Below are 22,108 nucleotides of genomic sequence, written 5' to 3' on the forward strand. Positions count from 1 at the left end.
GAAGGCTTAATATTCCCCAAGCATTGTATCCATTTTTCCATTGTTTTCTATGAAGAAGAAAACATCATAGTGCTTAGAAATTTTTAATTAACTGAAGGAAGGACTTTGAGGTTATATTGTACCCTCTAAACCTTTGTTGTGACAAAGAATATAGTGGAAGAAGATACTTTATAAGTACTACCCAATTTTAATAAATTTGGACAGTATGTCTTTACAACAAATATATTTTATCTAACCTTTGACAGTGATAAACCTTTGGTAAGTCAGGACATGCCTTTCCAATAAAATTTTTTTTTCAGCTATATGCTGAGATTACTTTTACAAAATAGTGATATAATTATGTTTATTTTCTTCTTGAGCCAAGCAAATCTTCAAAATTTTTTTAGTTTAAAAATTTATACCTTAGATGAAAAACTTGTGTGGTTTCTTTAGCAAATGAGCAGACGGTGAAGGTCAAGATAATGACCTCTGAATTGGTTCATGTAGGCATTTTTTCTTAGAATTTAAAGGGAATTTATATATTTGAAACACTGTCCAGTATTATCTTTTGACTACCTTGAGTGATTTTAGAGCTTCTCTGAAAGCAGAAGGAACCAGTCTTCTGATTGAATTTATCAGCAATCATTTTGGTTTTGATGGCCTGTGTGAAGACAGATATGTAAATTATTTCTGGTATTTAAATGAGTTTGTCTCAGTAAGTGGGTTAATTCTAGGTGTCCTAAAACTGGTTTGTTTATACAGTTATGTAACTAAAGGGAAAACCAAAGGTAATGTAGAACCAGTGTTCTAAAAAATTGGAGAAAACTTTCTTTTTAAGGTAATAGCAGTTAAAACAAGTGGGACTAATTAGCGTGGTTTGGAAAATACTGAACTTTTGACCTTTTCTTTAGGATTTAATTTTGTTTTGGCTTTACCCACAGTTTTTCAGCTTTACAGAGATAATTGTTATAAATGAAAATAAAATGAATATTTTCTTATATGTCCCTACAAAGATCAAACAAAAGGCCCCTCCCCCTCCTTTTTTTTTTCAATTGGCAAGTGTGGTTAGAAAGCTAATTTTAAATAGAACAAATGTTATGTCTTTTATGCATTTGGTTGAGTGCATTTGAGAAGATCCTGTTATTCAAAATGTATAATAGTTTCAAATTTGGATGAAAGATAGATGTATTTCCCTTAGGTTTTAAAAATCTAGTATGATATGGGGATATTTTGAGTACTTAAGTATACTGAATTTGTTCTTTTTTATAAATCATACTTTCAAAATATTAATACATTTAACCCTAAAACATTTGGAGGTAGGATATGATAGTTTTAAAGTGTGCTGAAGAGAAAATGCTATAGAAAATACTTACATGATCTGAAGAAGTGTCATTTGTTCAGTGCCTCAAGCTTTAAATCTGCCTTTTCCTAGTTGATTCCTGGCCATAAGGTATTTAGTAATGTCATAATGATGGTGGTAGTAACTGGTATGATTATGTCAAATACAAAGTTTTTCTGTGGTTCTGAATTAAATGGACCCAAAAGTACTCTGATAACAATGAAACATAACTCTCCTGCCTAAACTCATTTGGACGTGTTCTTTTCTAATAGGCTTTGGGGGATGAGGGGTGAATCTCAACTTTAGTGATGACTTTTGTGAAATGAACCTGATTATTACTGATAGCTTCTTGGCTTGAATGAAGCTGGTAAATTAATCTGAGGCCAGACAGTAAATGGTGAGTTCAGCCTCTGTTGTGAATGTTTCTGTATGTTGAGAACAGAAAGTTTTTACACAGTCTTGAGTTTTCTGACTGGATGAAATGTGTATATTTGTACTCTGAGAAAAAGATGAAGAAATGAAGGCTGTCAGATTTTACTGAGTTATAGCTTAATTAGTTCCTTCAAATTGTATATTAAAAAATGAACAATGTGATCATTTAGATAACTTCTAAAGCTACAATGAAATACTAATTATTGTTACTACTTAAGGATATATATATTTTACACTGGCAAAATAATATTCTACAAAGTGGAATTTATTGTATAAGGTCATTCATTTTAAGAACGGGACTGATCAACATAAAAGAACATCAAATTGCTCTTCATACTAATATTTTACTTGCACTTTCTATTTTTCTTTAATTAAAAAAAATTCATTGTTGTTACCTAGCATAGTGCTTGGCTGGTACATAAGTACTTGGTAAATATGAGTCATTCTTTCAGTAAACATTGTGTGGTAGGCATTGTACTAGGTGCTGGGGATACATCATTGAACAAGAAAGGTAGGGTCCCAGCTCTAAGGGAACTTACATTCTAGTAGGGAGGAAACAGTCTGTAAGTAAACTAACAAGATAACTCAGCTGATGTTAAGTACTGTGAAGAAAAGGGAGCTGGTGAGATGGTGTGGGTAGAGCTGGGTAGAGAAGGCCTCCCTGAGGAGGTAGCATTGCTCTGAGACCTGAATGATGAGGAGCCAGACATGGGGGCAGGAGTGTCCAGGCAGAGCGTATAGAAACAGCTCCAAGGTGGAAATGAATTAGGGGAGCTTGAGGAATATCAGAGGTCAGTGAGTCTGGAGCACAGTGAGTAAGGATATGAGGTGAGGGAGGCCTGATGTAAGGCATCGTAAGAATTAGTAAGAATTAGGGGTTCTTTTCTGTGTGAGGGGAAGGCAGCTGTGGGTGGGTAGGGGAGATGACTGTTCATTCTTTCGCTCAGCACACTGAGTGCTACTGTGAGGCAAACCTCGTTCTGTGTTCTGTGTCCTGGGGAGATGAAGTAGATATCCCTGTCCTTGGTGTTTATAGATCACTCCTGGCTGTTTTGTGGGGGAAGAAATTGTGGCGCAGTGGGGGAAAGATTGGCAGTAGGGAAGCCGGTTAATAGGTCATTGCGGTGATTGGGTGAGAGATGATGGCTTGGATCAGAGTGGTAAGATCGGATTGGAGAGAACAGAATGGGTCTGGAATATACTCGAGAAATAAAGCTGACAGGATTTACTGATGGTTTGGGGGTGGTAAATGAAGGAAGGAGGAATCAAAGACGATGTCTTAGTTGGGGCTTCAGTAATTATAATGGATGGCGGTGCCATTTTCTGAGGTGTGGAGGAATGTGAGGAAGATAAGTGGAATTAAGGGTCCTGTTTTAGCCGTGTGGCGTTTGAGATGCATTTTAGAGGTTCAGGTGAGAAGTTGGGTATACAAGTCTGCATCTCAGTGGGGAGATGGGAAGGTGGAGGTAGGGATTTTGAGAGTTAGCTGTGTCTAAATGATGTCTAAACGTGATCACATAGAGTATGGAGAAGGCAGCAGAGGTTACCGTCTTCTGGTCAGATAGAGGAGGAGGAGCCATCCAACGAGACTGAGAAGGAGCAGCCAGTGAAGTAGGAGTGCACCCAGCAGGGTGTGGTGTTCCAGAGGAGAGGAGACTGAGGAAGGAGTCTTCACCACCAGAGCCGCATGCTTCCAAGAGGCCATGTAAGACGAGACAGAAGAGGATGGACCAGTGCCACTGCATACTTCCAGTGAGAGACTTAAAAAGTTAGAACTAGTAGGGATTAAAGACTCTCTAATCGAGTCTGCACATTTTATTACATAGAATTGGTACATAAGTTCTCAGTGAGTGTTTGGGTTGCTTTCTTTGCCCTTACCACCTCTCAAGCTAGGGCGACCAACTATCTGGGTTTGCATGGGACATTCAGTTTTAAAACTAGCGGTGGTGTCTCCTGGGATGCCTTACATTGAACAGTCACTGAGTCTTGACTATAGGATTCTGCCTAGGGCATCTGAACTGGTGTAAGGTTTTAAATTACTTTAAAGATAGTAGATTCAAGATCAGGAACTTTGTTTTATGCCCTCTTTACATAGTAGATGTCTTCATTGCTTTATTGATGCTGTTTTAACACTAAAAGTTCAGAGTTCTGAAGTGAACTCTAGTTTTTAGTTAACCTTCTGAAAGAGAATGGGATGAAAAATTTGGACTACATTTCATGTAAAGTTTAAAGTTTTCTATGAGGTGCTTTCACTGTCTTGTAGAGGCAGATATTGTGTGTTTATTGATCATAATCAATATACATTGCTTTGTCATGACATTACTGAAGCTTTTTCATTAATTCTGAGCATCCCATCTCATTTTAGGAATAATGTACTGAAAAGTTTAACTAGAAGTTAAGTTTTTAAATTAGGGGGTGTTATTTATAAATTTTCTCAAAACTTTATTTTGGAGTGTTTTAAAACTAAAGTTTTGTTTTCATTTTGGCATTTAAATGTATTATGTAAAGCACTTAGGCTCCTAAGTATCAGAAAACAAAAGGCTAATTGAGAAATAATGAGCTTACTGTGTTTTCTTTGGAGGTCAGTGGCTATGTGAATTTTCATTAGGTCTAGCAGCATTAGGTCTTAACAACTTTATTTAGGAATGTTTATTTTTATTGGGGCTTTTATTTCCTCCTGGGCTGATGATCCTTCTTAAGTTTGGACATAATTTGCTACCATGTAGAATATTTTCTCTATTAATTGATATTGTGAAATAGTTATATTCAAAGACAAAGGTAAACCCCTCTGGAATACGACTTGTTATACTCCCTCACATTTGTAGTGGTTTTATTAAAAAAAACCTCTTATTAGTTTTTATCATACCTCATTTTTTTCCAGTTTATAAACAGAAACAAAGGCTTATGAGAGACTAAATTAAATATGTGGCCCTCATTCCAAATAGCTACCAAAATACTCTTTTGAATACAGCATTTCATGTAACCAGAGTATAAGATAGGAATCTTTGGCCTCTCCACATATTGAAATCAACAGGCACATGATTTTTTTCGTAGAAGGAGATGGTCTTACCTTTGTTGGTTGCTACTCTGACGCTCTTGAGTTCCTTGTTTTATATCATGAGTGAATATTACTGGTTTGAATTCATACTTTTTATGTGAAAGGTGAACCACTTATTTATCCATCTGATCATTGTTCTTAATTGAGTTAATTTTAACCTCCACCTGAACCAACCTAGTTTAAAACTCTTCCTTGTTATACTCAAATTGAATGTAAGGACATTTAGAATCACATCTGAAGACTATAGTCTTATACCTTTTGTGGTAATATTTTTTTAAATTATTTTTATTAATTTTAGTAATAATAGTACTAATAAGTAGTTTTAATAGTAATAGTTAATGAACTTCCAGATTTCTTTTTTATATTTAGAAAGCAAAGAATACTAGGTGTTGATTACTTAAAATTCGATTTAAATCCTTAAATGCAAGAAAGCCAATTAACTTAGATTGAGGTAGATTTTTTTCCAGTTTGATTGAGGTGTAATTGATATATAACATTGTATTAGTTTAAGGTGTACAATATAATGACTTGCTGTATGTATATATTGCAAAATGATTACCATAATGAGTTTAGTTAACGTCCATCACCACACATAGTTATGTTTTTTTTTCTTGTGATGAGAACTTTAAAGATTTACTAATTTTAGTAACTTTTAGATATACAGTATAGTATTGTTAACTATAGTCGCCATGCTGTACATTATATCCACAAACTTATTTATCTTATACCTGGAAGTTTGTACTTTTGGACCACCTTCACCTGTTTCAAACCCCCACCCTCCCACCACCTGCCCCCGGAAGCCACAGGTCAGTTCCCTGTCTCTATGAGTTTGTTTGTTTTTAGATTCTACGTATAAATGAGATCATACAGTATTTGTCTTTCTCTGGCATATTTCGTTTACTGTAATGCCCTCAAGGTCCATTCATGTTACAACAGGATTTTCTTCTTTTTATGACTGAATAATATTCCATTCTGTACAAATGCATTTTCTTTAGTCATCCATCTGTTGATGGACCCTTAGGTTGTTTCTGTGTTTTGGCTGTTGTAAATAGTGCAACAGTGAACATGGGGGATGCAGGTATCCCTTTGAGATAGTGATTTCATTTCTTTTGGGTATATACCTGGAAGTGGGATTGCTGGATCCTGTGGTAGTTCTATTTTTAGTTTCTTGAGTAACCTCTGTACTGTTTTACGGTGGCTGCACCAATTTACATGCTCACCAGTAGTGTACAAGTTTTCTCTTTTCTCCACATTCTTGCAAACACTTGTTATTTCTTGTCTTTTTAATAATAGCCATTCTAACAGGTATGAGGTGCTATCTCAGTGGTTTTGATTTGCGTTTCACTGCTAATTAGTGATGTGGAGCACCTTTTCATGTACCTGTTGCCGTTTGTTTGTCTTCTTTGGAGAAATGTTTTTTCAGTTCCTCTCCCCATTTTTTAATCAGATTGTTCTTTTTCTATTGAGTTGTATCATTTACTTCTACATTTTGGCTATTAACCCCTTATAAGATAGATGACTTGCAAATATTTTCTCCTATTCAGCAGATCGCCTTTTCATTTTGTTGATGGTTTCCTTTGCTGTGCAGAAGTTTTTTAGTTTGATGTAGTGTACTTTTTATTTTTACTTTTTGTTGCCTTTGCTTTTGGTGTCAAATCCAAAAAAATCATTGCCAAGATTGATGTCAAGGAACTTACCCCTGTATTTTCTTCTAGGAGTTTTACAGTTTCAAGTCTTACATTTTTAACCCATTGAGTTGATTTTCATGTATGGTGTAAGATAAGGTCCAGTTTCATTCTTTTGCATGTGGTTGTCCAGTTTTCTCAGTTCCATTTATTGAAGAGACTATTTCTGGGCCCTTTATTCTGTTCCGTTGATCTATTGTGTCTGTTTTTATGCCTGGCACTTTAAAAAATATCTTTACATATTAATTCATTTAATTATCACAACAGCCCTATAGGATAGATACTATAATTTTTTTTCTCTTCTTACATATGAAGAAACTGAGGCACAGATTGGCTAAGTGACTTACTCAAGATCTCACTGCTTATGAGAGTGGTACAGAACTTGAACCCAGGCAGTCTAGTTTCATAGTCCATATTCTTTTCCACTAAGCTATACTGTTAATTCTATAATTAAAGAAAAGTTAAAACTATTGGAGTCACTTACCCTAGAGATAAACAGTACTGAAATGAAGTAGAAGAGTAGGATGAATAACATAAATATCTCTATATTATGTTTCTTTCACTTTAGCTAGGTATTTTCCAGTGTAGTACAAGATTTTCTGTTTTTGTTTTCCTGATTACTATTAATGTATTTTTCTTGTGTTTTAATGTTCTGTTTTTTGGTGCCTTTTGACGCTATTGAAAATTGTTTTCCCACATTTATTAGGAATTTTGGCCAACAGCCTTTCAAATCACTTATAATTATTAGTGATTTATTGTTTTGTTTGTTTGTTTTTATCTGCATTGGAAAATATTTACTGATCTTTAAATAGATACTTAAATGCAAACTGGCTCAAGGGATAGTTTAAAATCTCCTGGATTTTAAAACAAACAGACAACAACCAAAAACAAAATGAAACACAAAAACACCCTGTTTTAATCCTTCTAAAACAAAGACTATTTTTAAGATCTAATTATAAAGCTTCCAAAATTTTAATTTTATGCCAGGAACATTTATTGGGTACCCAGTAGTTATAATGACTACATTTATTGAGACCCTGTCTTAACTGTGCAGCTCTGTGCTAGAGACTAAAAATGTTGCCTTTTGGTGAGGAAGAAGTAAGTCATATACATATGGGTTAATATAATTTAGTAAATGCTGTTATGGTATTTTGAGTGATATATTGGGAGAGCACAAAGTAGTAGTTATTTTAATACCACCTGGAGAAATCAGAGAAAACATTTAGAGCAAGTTAATTCTGAATCAGGACTCTTAAAGAAGAGAGAGAAGAGAAATAGCTTGGAGTCAGTGAAAGAACCTGATCTGTTTGGAGGCAGTGGTTAGGTATGTGCAGCTACAGAGTGTAGAGGAGCTGATGTGGGAGGGGTAGGATTGTAAACTCTTAGAAAATGAGGTTGCCAGTTGAAGAACTTTGCCAAAGTTAAGGAATTTGAGTTTTAAGCAAAAGAATGACGTAAATATATTTTCTGATAGTAGGGTAGAGGCTGGCTTGGGCAGAGTTACTCCAGCAGGACATCTGTGCAGCAGTTCAGCCAAAAGACATATGATCTGTGACAGTGGGAAGAAGAGGAGAGAACTAATTCAGTGAATACTTCTGAAATGGACTGAAGAGTTTCAGAAATGGATTAGGTGTATGAGTTAAGGAAAAGAGATTTTTGTTGTTGTATTCCCTGCATTTATTTCTTTTTAACTTGGTTTCTATTGATAGAATTGGGGCAGTTTGAAGGCTACTGTTCTGAACTTTGAGGAGAAGTACTTGTTAACATTTCAGAGATGTTATATTGTGAGATTTGTGTATCTTATGTCAAATAAGGGTAAATATGATTTGATATTTTCTTTTTTTTCTGTTTTATTTTATTTAAAAAGGTTGGTCTCAGTGCACTGAATGGGTGATAACCTGCATTTTAAAAGACACCGTAATTTGTATTCATAGTTTGTATTGTACATTCAGCTTTTTATTTACAACTATAAATCTGCTTTGTCAATGGTGTTGTTTATTTTTTTGGCTTAGCATTGTCATTTTAAAAATTCAATAAGATTAGTTCTTGTAAGTGCAGTTACAATTATGTTAGCATATTGTGGAAGACTTGATGTTGTATGCATTTTTGCTTCCAATTTAGAAAAAAAGCTTCAGAAATAAAATAAAATATAATAGGTTACTTATTCATTTGATGCTAATCTTCCTGTTTTTCCAATGTGAGAAATATTAGTAATTATTAAATAAGTTATCCCTGGGCGTTCAGTATTCTATTTAAAATTATTGAAATTGGTATTAAAAAATGTAATGTATTGCCTTCCAAAGAGAAGTCCCAATGTATGGTGTCTTGGGAATCTTTGCTGTTCTTGCAGAAATGCATCTTTGTTCTAGAGAGAGCGGATTCTACACAGTCATTCAGTTGCTCTAATATGATAGGACCTAGGTAATACTTTATTTCAGAGATCACTGAGCCTTAAAGTTTGTTTTTTTTTACATACCTAGAAATTGAGTAATTCCCTTTTAGTAGTGTAGTCTTATAACTATTGTGTGAGAAAATTTTCCTTGTATCACCTGGTAAACATATTCGTGTCTAATTCTGACTGCTTTGTGATTCTGGATTATGTTGAATAGAGACACGCCATGTCATTCTTCTCAGATTGAATTCATTCAATCTAAATGAAAGATTAGAATGTTATTTCAATCATGACATTTTGTTAATTATCTTCAGTGTTCTAGGCACATAAAATATTTGATCTTTTTAAGAAAGTAGTAGTTATATTTAAAGGTTAAGACAAATGTGAATTCAGGCTAGAGGAGATCACCTTCTAGAGATAATTTCGTCATTTTGGGAAACCTGAATGAACTGCCTATTCCTTTAAAAGGAAAAGTTTAGCATAAATAAGATCATTGTGATACCATCATAAGCAAATTAAAATGTCTTACTGATTTAAAAGAATAAGATGCTGTTCTGAATAGGACATGTTTTCCCCATTGATTGATCGAATGATTTGTCTGATGTGATTGGACTTATTATATGCTTCCTTCTTCTAGAGTTCTTTTGATGAGGATACCTTCCTAGAAAAAGGACTGCACTGGTCTTTTGTCAAAGTATATGAGTTGCTGTGTTTCCCCGGTAGACTCTCCTACAGCTTTAAAAAGCTTCATAATTTTTTTCTTCTACTGGACTAAATTAATTGTGATATTGAAACAGACTTGTAGCTATCAACCAAAACAAAGAACCAGTCTGTTCTAAGTTCTTTACTTTGAAGAAATTTTTTTCCTTTTAAGTGTATAAATATAATTCATTTTGTGAACATTAATTTGTAGTTTTGAATTTTTAAACATTTAAAAAAAGTTAAGGTAGTTTGATGTGTTAGAATGTACGCATTTTGTTCCAAACTAGGCCAAGTAAGTTGTATACCCATTTCCCAGAAAACATATCTCCAAAGACTTTCATTAATAGTTACTTAGCACAGGTATAGAATAACTAAGAGGTACTTAATAAGTAAATTATTTGGTTTATTAGTGGTGGGGTTTAAGGATTAAAAAAATAAAGCTTATTTTTCTGATTATTAAAGTAATAATACAAAGCATAAAAGTCAAAGAAATTACCAGTAATCTTACCATCTAGGGAAAACCACAGGTAGTATTTTGATGTATTTCTTTCCAGTTGCTTTATGCAGTTTTGTTTGTTTGAATGTTTACTGTGTGCTGGCTGCAGCACTGAGTAAGATCTGGAACACATGGTCCTTGCCCTCAATGACTATTACTACAGTCTAGAAGGAGGACAGATACAGGTACACATAACTTCAGTTTGATATGGTGAGTGCTAAGCTAGAAACAGGCAAAAAAAGAGTTCAGAGAATTCCTAGACAATATGAAATCTGAGGTTATTTGTGAACTTCTGATTTATTAAATTTTATGTCATACTTAGATTGACAATATAAACATTTTATACTTTTAGGTCTTCACTATTTTAATGGCCAAAATTGTGTTCCCTTCTCCCTTTTGGTTTATTTGTAACAGTTCCTTATTAGAAATAACGCTTAAGGAACATTCTATAGCCCCATTGTCCCAAATGTTGGATTCTTTTTTTTTAAATTTAGCTTTATTGAGGTATAATTGATAAATAAAATTGTAATGTATTAAAGTGTAAATGTGATGTTTTGATACATATATAAATTGAGAAAGGATTCTCATTAGAGTTGGTTAACACATCCATCACCTCACATAATTCCTTTTTCTTTTTAGTTGAGAACACTTTAAGTTTTATTCTCTTAGCAAATTTCAAGTGTACAAAACTGTTGTTAACTATAGTCATTATATTCTACATTAGATGCTAAGACTTAGCATAATATTCTATTGTGTGTGTTTTTGTGTGTGTGTGTGTGTGTGTGTGTGTGTCTTTGGAAAAATATCTATTCAGGCCCTTTGGCCATAGTTTATTTGGGTGTTTTTTTGCTGTTGAGTTGTTCTTTATATATTTTGTATATTAATCCCTTATTGGATATATGGTTTGCAAATATTTTCTCCCATTCTATAGGTTGCCTTTTCTTTTCTTTTTTCTTTTATTTCTTTCTTTCCTTTCTTTCTTCCTTCGTTCGTTCGTTCATTCCTTCCTTCCTTTCTTTCTTTCGTTTCTTTTTATGATGATTTTCCTTGCTATTCAAAAGCTTTTTAGTTTGATATAGTACCATTGGTTTATTTTTGCTGTTGGTGTCAAAATCCAAAAAAAATCATTGCAAGATCAATGTTAAGGAGCATACCTGTATGTTTTCTTCTAGGAGTTTTATGGTTTCAGGTCTTATGTTCAAATGTTTAATCCATTTTGAGTTCATTTTTGTGTATCGTGTAAGATAGGGGAACAGTTTCATTCTTTTGCCTTTGGCTATCCCGTTTTCCTAACACCATTTATCCTTTCCCCTTCGTATATTCTTGGATCCTTGATAGTAAATTAACTCACTGTGTATGCATGGGTTTATTTCTGTGCTCTCTGTTCCATTCCAGTGATCTGTGAGTCTTTATTTAGTGACAATACTGTTTTAATTGCTATAGCTTTATAGTATAGTTTGAAATCAGGATGTTTGATGCTTCCAGCTTTGTTCTTTTTCAGAATTGATTTGGCCATTCAAGGTCTTTTGTGGTTCTATACAAATTTTAGCATTGTTTTTTCTATTTCTGTGAAAAATACCATTGAAATTTTTATAGGGATTGCATTGAATCTGTGGCTTACTTTGGGTAGTATGGACATTTTAACAATATTCTTCCAATTTGTGAGCATGAAATATCTTTCCATTTATTTGTGTCTTCTTCAGTTTCTTTCATCTCAAGGTATTATAGTTTTTGATGTGTGGATATTTTACTTCCTTGGTTTAGTTTACTTCTTAGTCTTCTTTTCAATGCAATTGTAAATGGATTGTTTTCTTAATATGTCTTTTCAATAGTTTGTTGTTAGTATATAGAAACATAACTGATTTTTATGTATTGATTTTTGTATTCTGTAACTTTACTGAATTTGCTGATTAGTTCTAACAGTTTTTTGGTGGTTTTCCATATATAGTATGTCATATGCAAATAGAGACAGTTTTACTGCCTCCTTTCCGATTTGGATACCTTTTATTTCTTTTTCTTATCTAATTGCTCTGGCTAGGACTTCCAGTACTTCATTAAGTAAAAGTGGTGAGAGTAGGTATCCTTGTCTTGTTCCTGATCTTGTTCCTCAGCTTTTTCACTGTTGAGTATGATGTTAACTGTGGGCTAGTCATATATGGCCTTTATTGTGTTGAGTTATGTTCCCTCTGTACCCAGTTTGTTGAGAGTTTTATCTTGAAAGGATGTTGAATTTTATCAAATACTTTTCCTACATCTTTTGAGTTTATATGATGTCTATGCTTTATGTTGTTGATGTGGTATATCACATTTATTGATTTGCATATGTTGAACCATTCTTGCATCCCTGGAATGAATCCCATTTGATTATGGTGTATGGTCCTTTTGATGTGCTGTTAAATTAGGTTTGCTAATATTTTGTTGAGGATTTTTGTATCTATGTTATTAGGGATATTAGCCTGTGATTTTCTTGTAGTGTCCTTGTCTGGGTAATGTAGTGTCCAGTATAGGGTAATGATGGCTTCTTAAAAAGAGTTTGGAATTATTCTCTCCCTTTCCATTTTTTAGAAGAGTTTGAGAAGGATTGGTATTAATTCTTTAAATGTTTGGTAGGATTCATTCCCTGGTGAAGCCATTTGGTCCTGGACATATCTTTGTTGAAAGGTTTTTGATTATTGATTCAATATCTGTACTAGTAATTGATCTGTTCAGACTTTCTTTGTCTTCATGATTTAGTCTTGGTAGGTTGTATGTTTCTGGGAATTTATTCATTTCTTCTAGGTTGGCCAATTTGTTGGCTTATGATTGTTCATAGCAGTTTCTTATGATCCTTTGTATTTTTGTGTGAGCAGTTGTAATGTCACCTTTTTTATTTTATTTGAGACTTTTTTTTCCCGTAGTCATTCAGGCTTGTCAGTTTTGTTTATCTTTTCAAAATAGCTTTAGTTTCATTGATCTTTTCAGTTGTCTTTTTAATCTATATTTCATTTATTTCCACTCTGATTCTTCTTATTTCCTTCCTTCTTTAAACTTTTTTTTTTTTTTTAGCGTCACCACGCAGCTTGCAGTATCTCAATTCCCTGATCAGAGACTGAACCCGGGCCACGGCAGTGAAAGCCCGGAATCCTAAATTAGTTCCTTCCTTCTACTAAGTTTGGGGTTAGTTTGTTCTTTTTCTAGTTCCTTAAGGTGTAAAGTTAGATTGTTCATTTGAGCTTTCTTAATGTTGGCATTTATCACTACAAACTTCCCTCTTAGAACTGCTTTTGCATTCCGTAAGTTTTGTTATGTTGTGTTTCCATCATTTGTCTCAAGATATTTTTTGATTTCCCTTTTGATTTCTTTTTTGACCCATTGGTGGTTTAGGAGCATGTTGTTTAAGCACCACATATTTGCGAATTTTCTGTTTTCTTCTTTTAATTGATTTATTTCATACCATTGTCATTGGAAAAGATGGCTGGATATGGTGTAAATCTTCTTAAATGTAGTAAGACTTATTTTGTGTCATAAGACATGATCTGTCTTGGAGAATGTTTCATGTGCACTTGAGAAAAGAAATGTGTATTTATATTCTTTTTCTATCTCTATATATCTGTAGGAAGAGATTTATTGTAAAGAATTTGTTCATGTGATTATGGAGGCTGGTAAGACCCAAGGTCTGCTGTGTGAGTCAGCAAGCTGGAGACCCAGGGGAGTCAATGGTTTAGTTTCAAATTGAATTTGAAGGCCTGAGAACCAGGAGAGCTGATGTTGGAGTTTTATTCTGAAGGCTGACAGGCCTGAGACCCAGGAAGAGCTGATGTTTCACTTCCAGTCCAAAGACAGGGAAAAGCCATTGTTCTATTTTGAAGGCCTTTAGGCAGGAAGAATTCTCTCTTTATTGGGGGTGGGTCAACCTTTTGTTCCATTCAGACCTTCAGTTGGTTTGATGAGGCCCATCCACATATGGAGGGCAATCTGCTTTACTCAGTCTACCAATTTAAATATTAATCTCACCTAAAAATAGCCTCACAGAAACGTGCAGAATGTTTGACCCAGTATCTGGCCACCCCATGGTCCAGTTATGTTGACACATAAAATTAATCATCATACTATGTTTGATGTTGTCTAAGAGTTTTGAACCATACAGGGGAATTCCCTGGCAATCAGGTGGTTAGGACTCTGTGCTCTCACTGCCGAGGGCCTGGGTTCAATCCGTGGTTGGGGAACTAAGATCTCACAAGCCACACGGTGTGGCCCAAAAAATAAATAAATAAACCATACAGGTCAACTTGTTATCGAGTTCAAGCTCGTACTGCTCATTGCACAACAGGCTGTTAAATCGAGAGATGAGCTGTCGGGGCAAGGAATAGTGACTTTATTTGGAAAGCCAGCAAACTGAGAAGATGGTGGGCTCATGCATCAAAGAACCATCTTGCCTGAGTTAGAATTCAGGCTTCTTTTATACTAAAAGGGGAGGGAGTAAAGTCAAACATTTCCTGGTTCCGGTCAGCCTCCGGAGGGGATGTGTTAATTTCTTCCTCCCTGTAGTCATTCACAGGTGGGCCTGGTCAGGATGTTTCTCGCGTGAGCTAAACAGAGGTATTTCACCTTAATGCTCACTACCTGGGAGGCAGGTTTCCCAGAGATGGGCCATTATGTATAATTTAAGCTTATAGGAAACATCCCTTTAGTGATTAACTTGTAATAGAATGCAAAAGTTTCTTCCTTATTACAAACTGAGACTGTTTATTCTGGAAAAAGAAATCCAAAAAAGTTGTTGGTGTTGGTAGTCCTCAGATAACTTCAGTAATGCTCCGATGAATTTTCAGATTTAGAGCAGCAGGACTTGCTAGTATGTGCTCTAGGATGAACTAGAATTTCTTCTGAATAAAGGAATGAATTAACATGCTGGCTGAAGTTACTCATTTTGAGTCAGCTGGATTTTAGAGAATATTTATCTATTAGAATAAATTTTTACTCTCGATCAGGGGTCTGCAAACTAGGGCCCATGGATCAAATCTAGCTTGTCATCCATTTTTATAAATAAAGTTTTATTGCAACACAGTCATACCCATTCTGTTGTCTACTGCTGCCTTTAGCACAATGGTGACAGAGTTGGATAGTTTTGATAGAAATCAAATGGCTTGCAAAGGTGAAAATACTTACTGTCTGACCTTCAGAAAACTTCAGAAAAAGTTTTGTTGAGCCATTCTTCCTGGTAATAGTTAATGATTTAAGACTAATTATTGAAAATCTTCCTAGCTTCTGGTAATAACACCATATCATTATCAGTGTTTTTTTTCTTTCTTTCTTCTTTTACCACCCCGTTACTGGTGTGTATGTGTGTGTGGGGGGGCTGGGGGGTGGGGGGGATTATATCTTTTTATCTACAAATGGTTTCCTTGGGCCAAGATTTGTTAACAATAAATGGGGTGGAGGTGTTGTGGCCTAAACATGTAATACTACTTTATACTGCTCAAGATGGTTATATTGTCTAAAAGCAAGAGTTTTTACTTTATTTCAGTGGTTTTATGCAGTTTTTGTAAAATTGTTAACCAGGAATCTGTTGAATTTACATATCTTGCTCTATAGCTGGTTCCTTTCAGAATCAAATGTTGATGTAATCTGCAAATCAATATAAGTAATTTTCAGTATTTTTCCCCGGAAGATGATAGTGTATAATCATCATCATCATCGTCGCCATCATCCCTAGTGATAGAGTAAATGTTCTGTAATGTATTTGTTCCTTTAGTAAAACATTGTAGTCAATGTTGACATTTAGACGTAGAGCTCCCTGAAAGCTCCTTTTTCCATATATGTAAATGTACAATCTCTTCCCTAACCATGGAATCATACTATATATGTAGTGATATAAATGCTTTGCTCCCACACATACTTAATATTTTGAATGTCACTACATGTTAAAAAAAAAAGGTCAGTAAAATTATTTTTAGCACTTGAAGATTATCAACTAACTTACATATTTTGTTTCTAGGCATTTATTTTTATTATTAAAGTACTGTCCTTGTGCTTATATATTTTTATACTTCTCTATTACTTCTTTATAAAAATTCCTAGTAGGAGGTCTTATGTTGAAATTTAGGTACATGTTGAAATTTAGATACCTGTTTCCAGATGCCCTAATTTAGAAAGGTTCTATCAGTTTATATACCTACAAAAGTATGTGAACTTTCCCTGCACTTTGTTTGACATTGGTATTTCAAATATTTGCCAGTGGTATTTAATGTTATAGATAATTTAAAAATCTAAAAATAAAAACATTGTTGTCTTTTTCATTTCTCTCATTATTAGTAAGGTTGGACATCTTTTCATATCTTTATTTGCCATTTCCATGTACTACCAGCCTATTTATGTTGTTTTCTGAGTATTCCTTAAAAAATTTCTCCAGTTAATAGGTTTGCACTTGGGAGAGAAAGTAGTGGGCTGGTTGCCCTTTTTGATAATGGTTTAGATAGGACTTTGAGTTGATTTAAAGGAATATTACCTGAGGAGCTGTTTAAAGAAAATATCTTTGGTGCAGATTATAGACAAATCAGAGTTAGAGCAGATCTGGTGACAGAATGCCTTCACCTGGTGCCTTAATGTGTGAGTGCTTAGATGAATTAAGATAAGTCCCATTCTGAGATAGGTCTAGAATCTACAAAGTTTTAGGTGGTTGTTCTAGACCTCAAAGCTGGTAGAAGTGTTTCTTTGGCCACTATTTTTTAAGCTTGAGTTAATTTAAATGTATATGACTTTTAAGGCTGCTTGTATACTTCATAGATAGATCTATAAAACTCAAACTTAATTTATAAATTATATTATAAATAGAAATGAAAGATAATAATAATTTGGCATAATGTTTTATTAGAACTAGAACTTTAATGTTGGGGTTAATATGGTAGAAAATAGCTTCAGGTCTGGTTTTATTATTTTTTTAAAACAATTTAATATTTATTTATTTATTTGGTTGCACCAGGTCTTAGTTGTGGCAGGCGGGCTCCTTAGTTGTGGCATGCTAACTCTTAGTTACAGCATGCATGTGGCATCTCGTTCCCTGACCAGGGATCAAACCCCGGCCCCCAGCATTGGGAGCGTGGAATCTTAAGCACTGCACCACCAGGGAAGTCCCTGGTTTTATTATTAATCTCTTTATATATTTTGATATTAATAAAGAGAATGACTGTTCCTAAGTGTGGTAAAAATGATGTAATTACTTTTGTGGATGTGTTTGTCATTTTGTGATTCTTATGTTTATTAAACTGCTAGAAAGCTCTCCTTGCATGCCAATTTCAGTAGCGTGTAACGTGATAATTCTGTAATGGTGTTTTGTTCCACATCATGATGTTAAGTGGCCAGTCATTTCTGCTTTACTTAGAAGCAACTGCAATTGCAAACATAAAACCCAAATGGGAGTATTATAATTATGTGAAAATATCTGCTTTAAGGTAGCTATTCACATCATCTATAATATGCTTATTAATTTTCAAGGGTATAATTGAATTGAAGGCTCAAAATTCTTGTACAGAGCTTGTTAACTCCCACAAATAAGTCTACAGGCTTCAATTTTAGAGCCACTGTGTTAACCGTTGATAAAAACGTGTGCTACTATAGCTTTGTATAAAATTCAAGATTTAAAATTGCTTGTCCTTTATTTCTGCACCTAATTTTTATGAACTTGTAATTAATAGTTCACAGAGTGGCATTGGTCCCTGGGTATGTGTGTGTGTGTGTGTATATATATATATATATATATATATATATATATTTTTTTTTTTTTTTTTTTTTTTTTTTTTTGAGGTACGTGGGCTTCTCACTGTTGTGGCCTCTCCCGTTGTGGAGCACAGGCTCCGGACGCACAGGCTTAGCAGCCATGGCTCACGGGCCCAGCCGCTCCGCGGCACGTGGGATCTTCCCGGCCTGGGGCACGAACCTGTGTCCCCTGCATCAGCAGGTGGACTCTAAACCACTGCGCCACCAGGGAAGCCCCATGGGTATATTTCGAGTGGCATTGTAGACAGTAAAAGAATGAAGTGAGCAAAAACATAAAATGATGGATAAATCAGAAAAAGACAAATGGAAGTTAAGTAAAAATGGACAACGTAAGTGAAAATAAAGATTATAAGAGAACACTGAAAAGTGATACATTAGCTAAACAATGAAGATTTAATGTAACTCAAAAGGGAAAATTAAACAAAGAGCCAGGAAGATGCTCTGGTGTTAAACTTTTATCAAAAGATAACTGAAGAAATAAAATCAATTAAAATAATGCAAAAGAATTTAAAATTTTAAGTGGTTAGGTTATAGTGGAAAAAAATAGATTTTTTTGACCTTCCATGAGCACATTCTACTTACATTGTCATGCAATATGATTTGATTCGATTTTCCCTGAGTCCCAATTCTCAGCTAATGCCTGTGTCTGGGATCACAGATGCCTAACTATGAAATATTACAAAGCAGAGTGCTGACATTTCCAGATGGATTGATGATAGAGTTGATATTTTATATCAGACAGTAGTTCCATGTATAAAAGTTCAATGTCTATAAGCAGAAATCAGAGCTCTTCAGCCAGAGGAAGCTGCTAAATCAGCATTGAATTTGTGTATGTGTGATAAGTAAGTTTATTTGGTGAATCTTAGATATCACCAATCTATTTAAATTATTTTTGGCAGAAAATAAGCTTATTTTACCTTACTTGCATTTTTTACAAGGTCAAAAGATGTCTTCTATCTACTCACAGACATTATAAATGTTAACTTCTGCATATTTTCTTTTGTAGGCCCAGATTATTCTTCATCAGCATGGTTACCTGGTAATGAATCATTGTGGCAGGCCACAACTGTTCCATCTAACCAGCGAAATAACCATATCAGGAGACATAGTATAGCTTCTGACAGTGGTGACACTGGCATTGGAACTTCCTGTTCTGACAGTGTGGAAGGTGAGCTGAATTCTTACTGGTTAGACGTGAATCTTTGTAGAATGGCTGTGATTGAGAAAATTCAAGGGATATGTTTTATTGTTCAAAACTAAGAAATTATAAAGTAGTGTTTGAATATTTAATAATGTTCAGTGTTGTTATATATCAAATGAAATTGTTCTTCTGATCGTATTAATTTTTCCTTCATTTTTTTTTGTTTTATTTTGGGTTTTTTTACATCTTTATTGGAGTGTAATTGCTTTACAATGGTGTGTTAGTTTCTGCTTTATAACAAAGTGATTTAGTTATACATATACATATGTTCCCTTATCTCTTCCCGCTTGCGTCTCCCTCCCTCCCACCCTCCCTATCCCACCCCCTAGGTGGTCACAAAGCACCGAGCTGATCTCCCTGTGCTATGCGGCTGCTTCCCACTAGCTATCTACCTTATGTTTGGTAGTGTATATATATCCATGCCTCTCTGTCGCTTTGTCACAGCTTACCCTTCCTGCTCCCCATATCCTCAAGTCCATTCTCTAGTAGGTCTGTGTCTTTATTCCTGTCTTACCCCTAGGTTCTTCATGACATTTTTTTTTCTTAAATTCCATATATATGTGTTAGCATACGGTATTTGTCTTTCTCTTTCTGACTTACTTCACTCTGTATGCCAGACTCTAGGTCTATCCACCTCATTACAAATAGCTCAATTTTGTTTCTTTTTATGGCTGAGTAATATTCCATTGTATATATGTGCCACATCTTCTTTATCCATTCATCCGATGATGGACACTTAGGTTGTTTCCATCTCCGGGCTATTGTAAATAGAGCTGCAATGAACATTTTGGTACATGACTCTTTTTGAATTATGGTTTTCTCAGGGTATATGCCCAGTAATGGGATTGCTGAGTCATATGGTAGTTCTATTTGTAGTTTTTTAAGGAACCTCCATATTGTTCTCCATAGTGGCTGTACCAATTCACATTCCCACCAGCAGTGCAAGAGGGTTCCCTTTTCTCCACACCCTCTCCAGCATTTATTGTTTCTAGATTTTTTGATGATGGCCATTCTGACTGGTGTGAGATGATATCTCATTATAGTTTTGATTTGCATTTCTCTAAAACTACAATGAGATATCATCTCACACCAGTCAGAATGGCCATCATCAAAATGTTTTTTTTTTTTTTTCTGCAGTACGCAGACCTCTCACTGTTGTGGCCTCTCCCATTGTGGAGCACAGGCTCTGGACATGCAGGCTCAGCAGCCATGGCTCACGGGCCTAGCTGCTCCGCGGCATGTGGGTTCTTCCCGGACTGGGGCACGAATCCATGTCCCCTGCATTGGCAGGCGGACTCTGAACCACTGCGCCACCAGGGAAGCCCCCTTCATTCATTTTTTAACTAAACTTTTTATTTTGAAATAATTGTAGATTCACATGTGATTTAAAGAAATAGCACAGAGATTCTATATACCCTTTATTTCACCCCCCATTTAGTATCTTGCAAAGCTACACTTCAGTATCACAACCAGGATATTGACATTGATATCGTCAAAATACAGAACATTCCTATCACCACAGTATACCTTATTCTGCTCACGCCCACTTCCCCTCCCCCTCTTCTTTTTTTTAAATTAATTTGTTTATTTTTAGTTAATTAATTTTTTTGGCTGTGTTGGGTCTTCGTTTCTGTGCGAGGGCTTTCTCCAGTTGCGGTGGGCGGGTGCCACTCCTCATCGCGGGGCGTGGGCCTCTCACTGTTGCGGCCTCTCCCATTGCGGAGCACAGGCTCCAGATGGGCAGGCTCAGTAGTTGTGGCTCGCGGGCTTAGTTGCTCCACGGCATGTGGGATCTTCCCAGACCAGGGCTTGAATCCATGTCCCCTGCATTGGCAGGCAGATTCTTAACCACTGAGCCACCAGGGAAGCCCCCCCACCCCTTCTTAACTCTTGGAAACCACTAATCTATTCTCCATTTCTGTAATTTTGTCATTTCAGGCGTGCCCTATAAATGGAATCATACAGTATGTAACCCTTTGGAATTGACCTTTTTCTCTGGAGACTGATCCAGGTTGTTGTGTGTATCAATAGTTCATTTCTTTTTGTTGCTGAGTAGTAGTTAGCAATGGTGGTATTGGATAGACCACATTTTGCGTAACCATTAACCCACTGAAAGACATCTGGGTTGTTTCCAGTTTTTGGCTATTAGAAATAAAGCTGCTCTAAATATAAACATTCATGTACAGGTTTTGGTGTGAACACATGTCTTCATTTCTCTATGGTAAATATCCAGGAGCACGGTAGCTGGTTGTATGGCAGTTGCATCTTTAGTTTTTAAAGAAACTGTCACACTGTTTTCCAAAGTGACTATTCCGTTTCCATCAGCGGTGGAAGTGGATCTGTATGGGTGATCTAACTTTCTCTTCATCCTTGCTAGCCCTTGGTGGTTTTTATTTTAATTAATTAATTAATTAATTAATTTTTTTCTTTGGTGGTTTTTAAATTTTAGCCTTTCTAATAGGAATGTAGTGATATCTCATTGTGGTTTTAATTCTCATTTTCATAAAGATTAATAATGTTGAACATTTTTTCACATGCTTATTTGCCATCTGTATGTTCTCTTTGTTGAAATGTTCTTCATGTCTTTTGCCCATGTTCTAGTTGGATTTTTTTCTTTTGAGTTTTAAGAGTTCTTTATATATTTCAGATACTAATCCTTTGTTGGCTCTTCTGTTTGCAAACATTTTCTTCCAGTCTGGCTTATCTTTTCATCCTCTAACAGTGTCTTTTGCAGAGCAGAAGTTTTTAAGCTTGTAAGTCCAGTGTATCAGTTTTTGCCTATATGGATTGTGCTTTTGGAGTCAAGGCTAAGTAAGAACTCTTTGCCTAGTCCCAGATCTTGAATATTGTTCTTTTTTCTTTTTTCTAAAATTTTAATCATTTTATGTTTTCCATTTAAGTCTGTGATCCATTTTGAGTTAATTTTGTATAATGTGTGTATGTTTGGGTGTCCCTGAGGCCACTCTTAGGCTCAATTATTTGCTAGAACTCAGAAAAGCTGTTATACTAGTGGTTACGTTTTTTTTTTTTTTTACAGTGAAAGGATACAGATTTAAATTAGTAGTAGAAAAA

The 22,108-nt window shown here is 35.1% G+C and overlaps 1 protein-coding gene across 1 annotated transcript in view; it reads left to right on the forward strand.

The window, feature by feature from the left end:
* Window positions 1-22,108, forward strand: part of CEP85L (centrosomal protein 85 like) — a 154,988-nt gene that overhangs the window by 2,239 nt on the left and 130,641 nt on the right. The window contains exon 2 of the mRNA XM_067702261.1: window positions 18,842-19,003. Coding sequence (XP_067558362.1) covers window positions 18,842-19,003 — 162 coding nt within the window. The remainder of the gene's footprint in view (window positions 1-18,841; window positions 19,004-22,108) is intronic.

Source organism: Pseudorca crassidens, chromosome 13, assembly GCF_039906515.1.
Source record: "Pseudorca crassidens isolate mPseCra1 chromosome 13, mPseCra1.hap1, whole genome shotgun sequence".
In the NCBI taxonomy this organism is placed as follows: domain Eukaryota; kingdom Metazoa; phylum Chordata; class Mammalia; order Artiodactyla; family Delphinidae; genus Pseudorca; species Pseudorca crassidens.